The 13,095-nt window shown below is 46.4% G+C and overlaps 1 protein-coding gene across 1 annotated transcript; it reads right to left on the bottom strand.

Annotated features, from left to right (window-relative positions):
• Positions 1-437: 437 nt before the first annotated feature.
• Positions 438-2,474, bottom strand: LOC120909704 (oocyte zinc finger protein XlCOF6.1-like). Its single transcript, XM_040321433.1, has one exon. It carries the CDS (start codon positions 2,467-2,469, stop codon positions 1,243-1,245), a length of 1,227 nt encoding a protein of 408 aa, XP_040177367.1. The 5' UTR covers positions 2,470-2,474; the 3' UTR covers positions 438-1,242.
• Between the last annotated feature and the right edge of the window lie 10,621 nt (positions 2,475-13,095).

The following is a 13,095-nucleotide window of genomic DNA, read 5'->3' as shown; positions in this document are numbered from 1 at the left end:
AGGCTGTACTAAAGTGTGGGCACTGGTGAACACTGATAGGCTGCACTGATGGGCAATGATGAGGGTGCACTGATGAGACGGCACTAATAGGCTGCACTAAAGAGGTGGCACTGATAAGCTGCACTAATGAGGCGGCACTGATAGGCTGCACTAACGAGGCGGCACTGATAGGCTTCACCAAAGAGGCGGCACTGATGGACACTGATAGGCTGCACTGATGGGCAATGAGGAGGCGGCACTGATAAGCTGCACTGATAGGTGGCACGAATGAAGCCGGCACTGATGAAGCCGCACTGATAGGCTGCACTAAAGAGGTGGCACTGATAGGCTTCACCAAAGAGGCGGCACTGATGGACACTGATAGGCAATGATGAGGCTGCTCTCCTCTCCTCGTGCTGTCAGTGTGAGAAAAGCAATGCTGATAACCGGCTTCTGTTTACATCCAAGATCAGCTGTGATTGGACACAGCTGATCACTTGGTAAAGATTGGCTCTTTACCCCAATCTGTGTCTGGAGGACCGTCCACGCCCTGCAGCGGGTGCGATCATACCACGGCGTCCCAGAACTAGCCGGCTGCGATGTAGCCCTCATTCAGGTATAGCACGGTTGTCAAGTGGTTAAAGAGGGCCCTGAGATACCAGGAAGTCCCAATCTTCCTCCTGCTGCTGTGCCTCCCATGACTAAGCCCTGTTGACGGGGGGGCGTAACATGTCAGGGGTGTGATCTAGGCTTCCACCTTTTACATGAGGTTTTTTTTTATGATGTGTGACTCATTGGACTTCCCTTCCTTCCTCAAAAATTCTACCCAGCCTAGCGTCTGCTTTAAAAAGTAGAAACCTACTGAGGGAACGTAGAACAAGACAGGGAGGGACCAACCAAGAAGGTACCATATAGCACTAAACAGGAGGGGAAGCCTGAAGGAACGCACCAATAAACAAGTTGCTATGGCACTAATCTAACACTAGATGTCAGCACATTGTTAGAACATTAGTAACATGCAATACATGGCAGAAGCCTAAAATAACACGAGTGGGGCATAGCGCCCCCTGCTGCATTAATGCCATCCAACAAAGCCTTGAGAATTAGGAATATGAATGGAGAGGAGTCCCCTTGTGAGGCTCTTAGGTTGGCTCAGAATCACTGATGATATGTGAGCATTTAGCTAGTGAGGTTGAAAAAGACACAAGTCCGCTGAGTTTGACCAATAGGAAAAACGACAATAAATAGAAAAAATTTCCCGCACTAAGGGCGGGAATACGGCATCTCTACCCTGTGAGATCTTTGATGCTTTGCAAGGTCTGATTTTCGCGTGTACCTTCTTCCGCACTCGCAGGAGAACGGCTTCTCCCCCGAGTGAGCGAGCTGATGCGTGAGAAGTGACGATTTCCGTGGATAACATTTCCCGCACTCGGGGCAGCAAAACAATTTTTCCTGCGTGTGGCATATCTGATGCGCGGTAAGATTCGACTTTTGCGAGAAACATTTCCCGCACAGATCACAGGAATAGGGCTTCTCCCCCGTGTGGGACCTCTTATGCGTGAGAACATGGGACTTCTGTGAAAAACCTTTCCCGCACTCAGAGCAGGAATACGGCTTCTCCCCCGAGTGAGATCTCCGATGCGTAACAAGGTCAGATTTACCTAGAAAACATTTCCCACACTCGGGACAGGAATACAAATTTTCACCCGTGTGCAGTCTCTGATGTCGGGAAAGGCTGCCCCGTTCTGAAAAAACTTTCCCGCACTCAGAGCAGGTATATGGGCTTTCCCCTGTGTGAGATCTTTGATGTATAACCAGTTCTGATTTCTGCGAAAAACATTTTCCGCACTCGGAACAGAAATACGGCTTCTCCCCCGTGTGGGTTCTTTGATGTATAAGAAGGTCTGATTTTTGAGAATAACGTTTCCCGCACTCCGGGCAGGAATACGGCTTCTCGCCTGTGTGCAATCGCCGATGTCTGGAAAGACCAGACTTCTCCGAAAAACATCTCCCGCACTCAGAACAGGAATAGGGCCTTTCCCCTGTGTGGGATCTATAATGTATGGCCAGTTTGGATTTACAAAGAAAACGTTTCCCGCACTCGGGACAGGAATTCAGCTTCTTCCCTGTGTGGGATCTGTAATGCATGATGAGTTCTGATTTATAAAGAAAACGTTTCCCACACTCAAAACAGGAATGAAGCTTCTCCCCTTTGTGAGATCTCTTATGTACAGAAAGACCTAATTCTGAGCTAAAAATGTTCCCACATTGAGGACAGGAGAATGGCTCCTCCCCCTGAATCCCGGCCCCACCCCTCACAGTACGAGGTTGCTCAGAGTCGGACGGATTCCATGGTCTATCCACACTGTGAAGTCCTCCATCCATAGTGGAGCTCATTGTCTTTTCTCCTCCACAATCTCCTGTGATGTCCTCATCTTCCATTTTACAACCTGGAGATAAAGTGAGACGATCCTTTGAGGGTTTCTCCATGCCGTGTCCTGGAAAAATAGAAAAACATCATCAATAGATCTGAGAGGGTTAGTTCACTTCCATCAAGATTCCATCTGGATCAGGTAGATATGAGTGAGGAGATGTTCTCTGTGGAGGTCCCAACCAGCTGGGACTCTTCCCCCCATCAAAGAACCTTTGGTCCTCCTCCCAGATCACTTCTACATTTACACAGCCTTGTCAGAAGAGCAGGAACCAATGGGGACTGGGAGGGGCGTGCTCTTTACACAACCACAAGTCTAGGCACTGGGTCATGTGATCTCTGATAGACAAGAGGGTCAAAGTTCAGACTTACAGATCCTTTACCATAGAACAAGTGGCCATAGGCTTACTGCTCGAAGAGGGACCGACCTAAGAAAGGCTCGATCTGTGTTATCATATCTGTGCTAATGTGACTAGGAGTGACACACAACCCAATACTGCCAGCTGAACCCCAGGACGGGTATCAGTACAGGGAGGGGACCATTATCAACCTATTATTGGCTGACATCACTCAGCTCCCGCCCTACTCTGGACCAATCAGTGAGCAGTAACAGAGCAGAGATAAGAGAAGAATATATTATGGGTCACCTGTGCTGATCTCTGTAGGAGTGTCCTCCTCTATGAATGTCCTCGTCATTCCAGCCTCCTCCGTAGACTGCTGATCCTCCCACATATACTCTTCCTCCTCCTCCTCAAATTTTATATTAATCAGATCTTCATCCTAAAAAAAAAAAATGGCAGAAAGAATTTTTTTCTTTTTTTTTTTGTATTTACTGTAAAACTTTGTTTTTTCGACATGCTAACACACGATCATTTTTCAGCATGTCGAAAAAAAGTTTTTCAGCATGTCGAAAAAACGAACTTTTCCCAACTTCATCATTATAAAACGACGTTGCCCACACACCATCGTTTTTAAAAAATTATCTAGCAAAGCGCGGTGACGTACAACACGTACGGCGGCACTATAAAGAGGAAGTTCCATGAGGATGACGCCACCCTTGGGGCTGCTTTTAGCTGATTCCGTGTTAGTAAAAGACGATTCGCACTTTTCTGTCTATTACAGCGTGATGAATGTGCTTACTCCATTACGAATGGTAGTTTTACCAGAACGAGCGCTCCCGTCTCATAACTTGCTTCTGAGCATGCGCGGGTTTTTAACGTCGTTTTAGCCCACACACAAACATTTTTTACAACCCGAAAAACGACATCGTTTAAAACTACGTTAAAAAATGCAGCATGCTCGAATTTTTTTTTTTTGTCGTTTTTCAGAACCTGAAAAATTATGTGAAGCCCACACACGGTCATTTTAAATGACGTTTTTGAAAAACAACGTTTTTTTCATGCCGAAAAATGATCGTGTGTACGCGGCATTCGTTTTACACCAAAGCAGCACCAAGGACAAGAGCCAAATAAAACACAAAAGTTCACAAAAAGTTGGGTTATACTGCCACCTACAGGAGGACAGGACACTGGCAAACAGAAGAATTGTTATTTAGAATCAGGGTATCCCATCTTTTACCCAGCATGCCTTAGTTTTACACCAAAGCAGCACCAAAGGACAAGAGCCAAAAAACACAAAAAGTCATGTCTCTCCACACCACCACCAAAGTGGAATGACCCGAAGAAAAACGAAGGATAACCAATTGAGAGGCTTTAAAACAAAAAAAAAAACACCAAACCAGGTGGAAGCACATATCTACCCACAAGAAGAAAATAGACCAATAACATGATGTGGTCAACAGAGACAACACAACACCTTGGATGTTTTTTCCGACAGAAATCCGTTCAAGCTTGCATACACACAGTCACACAAAAGTTCTCTGAACTTTCAAATGTCAAGAGCGCAGTGACGTACAACACAACGATGAGCCGCGAAAACTAAGTTCAATGCTTCCGAAGATCGGAATTTCCAACATGAACTTTTTCCATCGGAAAAATAGAGAACCTGCTCTCCATCTTTTGTTGGCGGAAATTCCGACAGCAAATGCCCGATGGAGCCTACACTGTCGGAAAAGCTCACATCGGAAATTTTTTGTCGGAATTCCGATCGTGTGTACGCGGCATAAGTCCACCTCACAGCGAGATCCTCCGACGAGAAGACATCCCGTCAAGTAGGGTCCCCTTTGGCCATCTTGATGTCCCCCCATTGAGCCAGCGATATCAGTGAAGAATTTTGATTGAAGTCACCGAGGGAAGAGTTCCACTAAGCGAAGAAGACTAACAGAAATGACATTGTTAGATGTTTTACAAATAAGGTGCCCAAAGACACAGGAAAAAAGCTGAGGCATGCTGGGTAGAGGAGGGGTTTTATGGAGTCCAGCTTAAAATCTGTTTGCCAATGTCCTAACCTCTTATATGTGGCAGTACAACCCAGCTGCTTTACAATGTCAGCGTCCCTCTGTGAATGAGAAAGAAAACTGTAAAATATAAGTATTTATAATGGGAGCTTAAAACATCGTCTCCACATGTCAGAGTGTTCAATCACTTTATGTTCCCGACCCTCAACTCCACCTACCTGATGATGGTGGGGGATGGTGTGACCTTCCTGTGTGGAATCCCGGGAATACAGAGGACGGGGACATCTCTCTGGTGGGTTTCCTTTACTAAGTAATTCTATCACACGGTCCTTGTAGAGATCTCCGAGATCCTCAGAAAGCTCCTCCATCACTCCATACTCCTCATCCTCCTCTTTATACTCTTCTTCAACTTCAATATTATCATCCCCGAGGTTTCCACTCTGAATATATAATAAAATATTTATTGTGACAAACATGCTTGTGTATAAATCATAACTACCAATAATTGTTCCTCATCTACCTGATGATGGTGGGGGATGGTGTGACCTTCCTGTGTGGAATCCCGGGAATACAGAAGACGGGGACATCTCTCTGGTGGGTTCCCATTACTGGATCCATCTGTAGGAAACACACACACTGACTGAATACATTGTTTCTATGTGTTTATCAGATGATGGGGGATCTAGGTGGAGCCTCCGTACTGCTCTCTCCTTTACAATAAAGTCTCCTCTTACCCGGTGATGTGAGGGGCGGCTGATTCTCCATCATGACGTCCTTGTAGAGATCCTTGTGTCCTTCTAAATACTCCCACTCCTCCATGGAGAAATAGACAGTGACATCCTGACACCTTATAGGAACCTGACACACACAATGATACAGTCACCATCCAGACACACCCCTTGTCTGTTACTGGATAATGTCCCAGAATCCTCCTCACCTCTCCTGTCAGCAGCTCCATCATCTTCTTGGTGACTTCTAGAATCTTCTCCATGTTGTGTCTCTCAGGTTTTAGGGAGTCACATGGAGGCACTTTGATGGTCATATGATCACCTGACTTCACAAGAGAAAATCTCTGTATTGGAGAACCAATAGGAATATCATGTTAGAATCCCAGAATCCTCCTCACCTCTCCGGTCAGGTCTGTGTATTATTAATAGAGATAAGAGTGATGTCATGTGACCTCCCAGAATCCTCCTCCCCTCTCCGGTCAGGTCTGTGTTATATTAATAGAGATAAGAGTGATGTCATGTGGGACCTCCCAGAATCCTCCTCACCTCTCCGGTCAGGTCTGTATTATTAATAGAGATAAGAGTGATGTCATGTGACCTCCCAGAATCCTCCTCACCTCTCCGGTCAGGTCTGTGTATTATTAATAGAGATAAGAGTGATGTCATGTGACCTCCCAGAATCCTCCTCACCTCTCCGGTCAGGTCTGTGTATTATTAATAGAGATAAGAGTGATGTCATGTGACCTCCCAGAATCCTCCTCACCTTTCCAGTCAGAAGGTAGATGATCTCCAGGGTGAGGTTTAGTATCTTCTCAGTCATGTGACTCCGGTCCTCCTCCATCCCCATTTGCACCGTCATCTATGAAGGTTTCCCTGTGGACAGATCAGAATGATAACAGAGAATTATCTGGTTTGGTATTGGCTGTACTGAAGAATACTATGATGAGGATATTAGGAGGTAGTATGAAGGTCAGTATGTATTATAGAACTACGGCCCCCAGAGGGAATATATATTTTCTGTGTTTACTATGAATCTTGAGGTTTGGGAGCCTCTTACACTTTGGTCAGTGTATCTAAAACATAAAAAAAGGCCCATTAGCCCTGAAAACTGCCACAATGGATGTTAAAGATTTGAATCCCGTTGATTTTAATTTTTGCAAAGGAAACTCAGGAACGTTCTTCTCATCCCCAGTTCAGAGGAGCTGTGAGGTCAGTATAGGGTTAGAGGTGGTGTTGTAGGACGTGCTGGTGGAGGGTTGGGTGGAGCGAATGATGGATTCCTAGATGTGGATTACGATATGGGTTTCTTTATTATATGAGCTTTGATTGAGAACAAAAAGGAAAATAAAAAAACAATCCACTATTCTATGTTCTCCATCTCCTGGAGATAAAAGACGTCACGGTGCCTATGGAGGAAGAGGACGGACATGACGGGGGTTACTGGGTGTAAATAGAAAATAAGATCTTATTACCTCCTCTGCTGTCAGTTCCAGCAATGTCTCCTCTCTACTTCCTCCCGACTCACCTCTCACCCGGAACTTCCTGTCTCTTCCATGACATCACTTCCTGTTTTTCATAGAGACTTCCTGTTGGGGGAGAAGTGAGAAGATCACCATCTTGTGAAACTCAGAGGAACTGCAAACCCGAGAATCATCTCGTAGTGTGAACACGACCTTGTGTTGTGTATGTACTGTATATCCTTATAGATGGGGTCATCTCCACTCCCACCAAGGGGGAGAGAAATACATTTCTGATTGGAATCGGTGGAGGGATTTTGGCACCATTGGTTTTGCGGCAAAATTACAGAGTCATAATTACCCTCAAATTTTTTCACTATGTGGTACCAAGTGAAATTTGCTTGAACCTTTCTACATTGTGTAGACAAGGTTTGCTACTGTGCTCGTGATAAGGGACAGTTTTGTTGTTGTTATATGGGTTTGGCTTCCTCTAGTGCATGCTGGACTCTGTGGGCCAGATTCACAAAGAGATACGACGGTGTATCTACAGATACACCATCGTATCTCTGACGTAAACTGGTCCTATCTATGCGCCTGATTCATAGAATCAGATACGCATAGATAGGGCTAGATCCGACAGTGTTACACTGTGTTACACTGTCGGATCTTTTTTTCAATTTAAAAATGGCGCCGGGGGCGTTCCCGCTGATTTACGATAAATAATAAGTAAATCAGCGAGATACGCAAATTCACGAACGTACGGGGACCCGACGCAGTCTTCTTACGTCGTTTCCGTAGCGGTTTTCCGTCGTATACTTACCCCTTCTTTTATCAGGCGCAGCCAATGTTAAGTATAGCCGACGTTCCCGCGTCGAATTTAAATTTTTTAACGTCGTTTGCGTAAGTCGTTCTCGAATACGGACGGACGTCGTTTACGTAAGCGTCGCAACCACTGACGTCCTAGCGACGTCAGTGGGAGCAATGCACGCCGGGAAATTTCGCGGACGGCGCCTGCGCATTTAAATCAGCGCGGGAACGCGCCTGATTTAAATAGTACACTCCCCCTAGCCGCGGAATTTGAATTCTGCCGGGGGATTTAGGATCCGCCGTCGCAAGTTTGGAGGTAAGTTGTTTGTGAATTAGCCACTTGCCTCCTAAACTTGCGGGAGCGGATCTTAATTCATGTAGAACGAGCTGATCTATAGATCCGCTGCGCTAAGTGAACCTGGCCCCATGTGTGTTTTTTTCTCCTGTGAGAATGACCCAGAGCAAGGCATCATGGAACATGTAGTCCGGGATGAGGAAATGACACTGTAAGCAGGACCAATCTGGACCACAGGTAACAGAATTCTGAGCGCACAGAGCAGCCTGCTGGGAGAGGAAATAAAAGGGTGGGTGTAGCCTGTTTTCGCTCTCTCTGGACTAGGGTTGCCACCTCATCCCTTTAAACTCGAACACATTATTACGTAGGTTCTGAGGCTGACTCAATGCAGATAAGGCACTAGCTGAATTTAATTACCACCCTAATCAGCCACACAACATGTGTAATTAATATGTGTTCGGGTTTAAAGGGATGAGGTGGCAACTCTACTCTGGACGCCATTCTGACCCTGCAAGCAGGCGGTCTGTGAGACAGGGAGTGCTGAGAATCTGCGGCCTACACAGTGGGGAGCCGGTTTCAGAGGGATCTCAGCATCGCTATTCCAGTACAGCGGACCGGCTTGCATTCCAGACCATCTGGAGTTAACTGCAACCCAGGCCACCGGGAGCTACAGCGTGGCGGGGTGCTGCCATTTCCACAGGACAAAGATACAGGGACAGAGAATTCTAGCCAGAACCCTCTATTCATCTGATGTTCGTAGTGGTGAGTGGGCACAGCCCTTGTGATAGTTAACAAAAGTACAGCTGAGTAACATTTATACAGACTAGCTGGTGATACTTGTAGTTCCACGGATGAGAATCTACTTCTTCATACTTTAAACAGAAAGCATGTACCTAGTTAAGGGAGGTCTCACTCATGTCCACCAAAGCAGTCAAGGTGGTTCCATGCACCTCCACCGTGAGGGTCTTTTTCTCCAGCCAGAGGATGCATCTTTGGTTTGTCAACCTTTTTCTGTAGAAGATACATTGAGGGAAGTCTGGCTCTCACTTGTGAGCAAGCCGTTCCCCTTTGAGGTCAGGTGGTCATAAGCATTTCCCTGGTGATCTGTGAGCTGTGGACAAGGCAGGTATTTACAAAGCATCAAACACCCTTCTTGAAGCCCCTCAGAACCTTCAGCTTCAGTCTGGTGGTGCTTAATACATTTTGAAACTGCAACGTACACGCGGACGGGAAAAAGTCAGTCAGGAATCCCGACGGGAAAATAGAGAACCAGTTCTCTATTTTTAGCCGGCCATTTTTGGCAGTTTTCCCATCGGAAAGAGTCAGATGGAGCATACACACGGCCGGGATTCCCGACAAAAAGCTCTCATCAGACTTTTTCAGAGGGGAAAACCGGTCGTGTGTACGTGGCATTAATGGGAGCGCCACCTTTTTTTCAAGCTTGGAGAGCATTTTAATATCGCTATTTTTAACGCTAAAACGCTGTAAAAACGCTTTAGTGTGAAAGGGGTTTTAGAAATGTCATTTTGCTGTGGCACTGTTCTTCACATCGAACAAATGCGCCACTTTGCAGAGCGACTAAGGGGACCCCCACCGGCACGATAATTAAAGGAATATTTCGTTTTTATTGTTTAACTTTAAGGCCTCGTACACACGATCTGTTAACCAGAGGATAACGGTCTAATGGACCGTTTTCATCTGTCCAAACCGATCGTGTGTGGGCCCCATAGGTTATTTAACCTTCGGTTAAAAAAAAGCCAACTTGCTTTAAAATTTAACCAATGGATTTCTAACCGATAGGTCAAAACCGATCGTTTAGTACGCACAACCATCGGTTAAAAATCTACGCATGCTCAGAATCAAGTCGACGTATGCTTGGAAGCATTGAACTTCCTTTTTTTCAGCATGTTGTTGTGTTTTACGTCACCGCGTTCTGACACGATCGTTTTTTTAACCGATGGTGTGTAGGCGCGACGGACCATCAGTCAGCTTCATCGGTTAACCAACGACAGCGGTCCGTCGGTCCGTTCTCATCGGATGGACTGATCGTGTGTACGTGGCTTCAGCATTCTTAAAATGCATTGATGCATGTCCCCTGGGGCAGGACCCCGGGCCCCAAACACTTTTTTATGGCAATAACTTTCATATAAGCCATTAAATGAGCACTTTTGATTTTTCATGTTCGTGTCCAATAGACTTTAATAGGGTTGGCACAATTTTTTTTTGCTTGTTCGCATGTACAGGTGCGTACCGAATGGGGGGTGTTCGGCCCACGCTAACTTTTCTTCGAAAATGCAAATGTTCGTGAATGATTGTGTTCACCATTCCCAAAGAAAGATTTGTCTCTTGTGCAATTTCACGACAGCTTACAACGTTGAATAAAAAAAAAAATATTACATTTTTATTATAAATTTAATACAGGACAATGTTTGCAGTTTACAGTAGCACGCCATTTAAGCCTTTTTTTTTGCATAGTCAGCAATTTCTGAGGGATTAAGCAGACAGATTGCATCTGGACACAGCATAGTTTTCCTTTATTGTAGACAAATTCATTTTACAGAAGAACATTTCCTGTCTGGATAGGTCACTATTTCTGAGGGAGGGAACAAGCAGGTTTCCTCCATAAATATGAAACTAGACTGTATTTTTGCAGAGAGAATATAAAGATTATACAGATTTGCTGCACAGAATCTCATTATCATTAGTAGGGGGTAAAAATTAGAGGTGCACCGAAATGGAAATTTCAGAAACGAAACGAAACCGAAATAAAAAAAAATGTCAGGCTGAAACCGAAAATTACTTTTTTTTTTTATAATTGTATGTTAAAACACCACCCCCACCTCCTGCCACAGTGCCACCATCACCTCCTGCCCCACAACCTCCTGCCACAGTGCCACCATCCCCTCCTGCCTCCTGCCACAGTGCCACCATCACTTCCTGCCCCACAACCTCCTGCCACAGTGCCACCATCACTTCCTGCCCCACAACCTCATGCCACAGTGCCACCATCACCTCCTGCCAAAGTGCCACCATCACTTCCTGCCCCACAACCTCCTGCCACAGTGCCACAATCACCTCCTGCCCCATAACCTCCTGCCACAGTGCCACCATCACCTCCTGCCCTACAACCTCCTTCCACAGTGCCACCATCACTTCCTGCCCCACAACGTCCTGCCACAGTGTCACCATCACCTCCTGCCCCACAACCTACTGCCACCATCACTTCCTGCCCCACAACCTCCTGCCACAGTGCCACCATCACCTCCTGCCCCACAACCTCCTGCCACAGTGCCACCATCACTTCCTGCTCCACAACCTCCTGCCACAGTGCCACCATCGGCTCCTGCCCCACAACCTCCTGCCACAGTGCCACCATCACTTCCTGCTCCACAACCTCCTGCCACAGTGCCACCATCACCTCCTGCCCCACAACCTCCTGCCACAGTGCCACCATCACTTCCTGCCCCACAACCTCCTGCCACAGTGCCACCATCACCTTCTGCCCCACAACCTCCTGCCACAGTGCCACCATAACCTCCTTCCACAGTGCCACCATCACTTCCTGCCCCACAACCTCCTGCCACAGTGCCACCATCACCTTCTGCCACCATCTTCTTTATTACCTTGAAGCAGGGCTGGACTCTGGGCTGTGCTGTCACGGCTCCGTCCTCTGCCTATGGCGAGTGTCACTGCCAAAGTGTCCCTCCTGAGTCCTCGATCGGCTATTTAAAAATGGCGCTATTACGTATCTGTGCATGCGCCGCCCGTCTGAGCGGATACAAGCTTTCCCGAGTCCGAAGCCGGCCGGATAGCTGAATAGCCGATCGAGTCAGGAGGGACACTTTGGCAGCGACACTTGCCATAGGCAGAGGACGGAGCCGTGACAGCCCAGTGGCCATCATTTTTACAGGCACCAGATGCCCATATCGGCAATTTTTAAGATGTTTTGGCATGTCGCCAAAACAGCTGTTTTCGGCCGATATCTATCGGTGCCGATATATCGGTGCATCCCTAGTAAATATGTAGGCAGAGAGGAGGCCTATTTCAGCTAAAAAATATTACATGAAACTGTATTTAACCACTTGAGACCCGCGCTATTGACAAAAGACGTCAACAGCGCGGCTCTCAGGTGCCAACTGGACGTCTTTGGACGTCTTTTAAAGTGCATTACCCGCGCGCGCCTCTGGGGGGCGCGCAGTGGGTAAACACTGTCCCGGCGCATCGCTGGGAAGCCGATGCGTGTACATGGCGGCCGCGATGTCCGCCGGGTACACGCGATCGTCGGTAACACAGCAGGGACATGGAGCTGTGTGTAAACACAGAGCTCCACGTGCTGTCAGAGAGGAGACCGATCTTTGTCCCTTGTACATAGAGACACAGCATCAGTCACCTCCCCCAGTCACCCCCCTCCCCCCACACAGTTAGAACACCCCCAGGATACACATTTAACCCCTTCCTCACCCCCTAGTGTTAACCCCTTCACTGCCAGTCACATTTATACAGTAATTAGTGCATTTTTATAGCACTGATCGCTGTATAAATGTGAATGGTCCCAAATTTGTGTCAAAAGTGTCCGATACGTCACAGATCGCCGCCATTACTAGTAAAAAAAAAAAATAATAAAAAAAAATAATTCTGTTCCCCATTTTGTAGGCGCTATAACTTTTGCGCAAACCAGTCGCTTATTGCGATTTTTTATTTTTGTTTACAAAAATACATCGAAAAATACGTATCGGCCTTAACTAAGAATTTTTTTATTTTTTTTTTAAATTGGGATATTTATTATAGCAACAAGTAAAAAATATATATATTTTTTTTAAATTGTCGCTCTTGATGTGATGTGAAGGGGTAGGTGAATACTGTGTTGGGGGGTACAGCACACTACAGTGTGGGGGAGGTGGGCAGAGGACACTACAGTGGGAGGGTGATGAGGACACTACCGAGATGCTGTTTTTTTTTTGGAGCTTGATAGTTTTTTTAAAAGGGTGCCACGTAGTGCACCCTCCTTCCCCCAGGATATTTGCATGTTTTTTTTGCCTGCA

This window comes from Rana temporaria, chromosome 8 (genome assembly GCF_905171775.1).
Source record: "Rana temporaria chromosome 8, aRanTem1.1, whole genome shotgun sequence".
Lineage (NCBI taxonomy): Eukaryota > Metazoa > Chordata > Amphibia > Anura > Ranidae > Rana > Rana temporaria.
The sequence above is the reverse complement of the archived record's forward strand: the minus strand, read 5'-3'. Positions and strand labels throughout refer to the sequence as shown.

Excerpts from the sequence above, each read along its gene's own strand:
- LOC120909704 (XM_040321433.1), bottom strand. The coding sequence starts at position 2,469 with ATGGAGAAACCCTCAAAGGATCGTCTCACTTTATCTCCAGGTTGTAAA.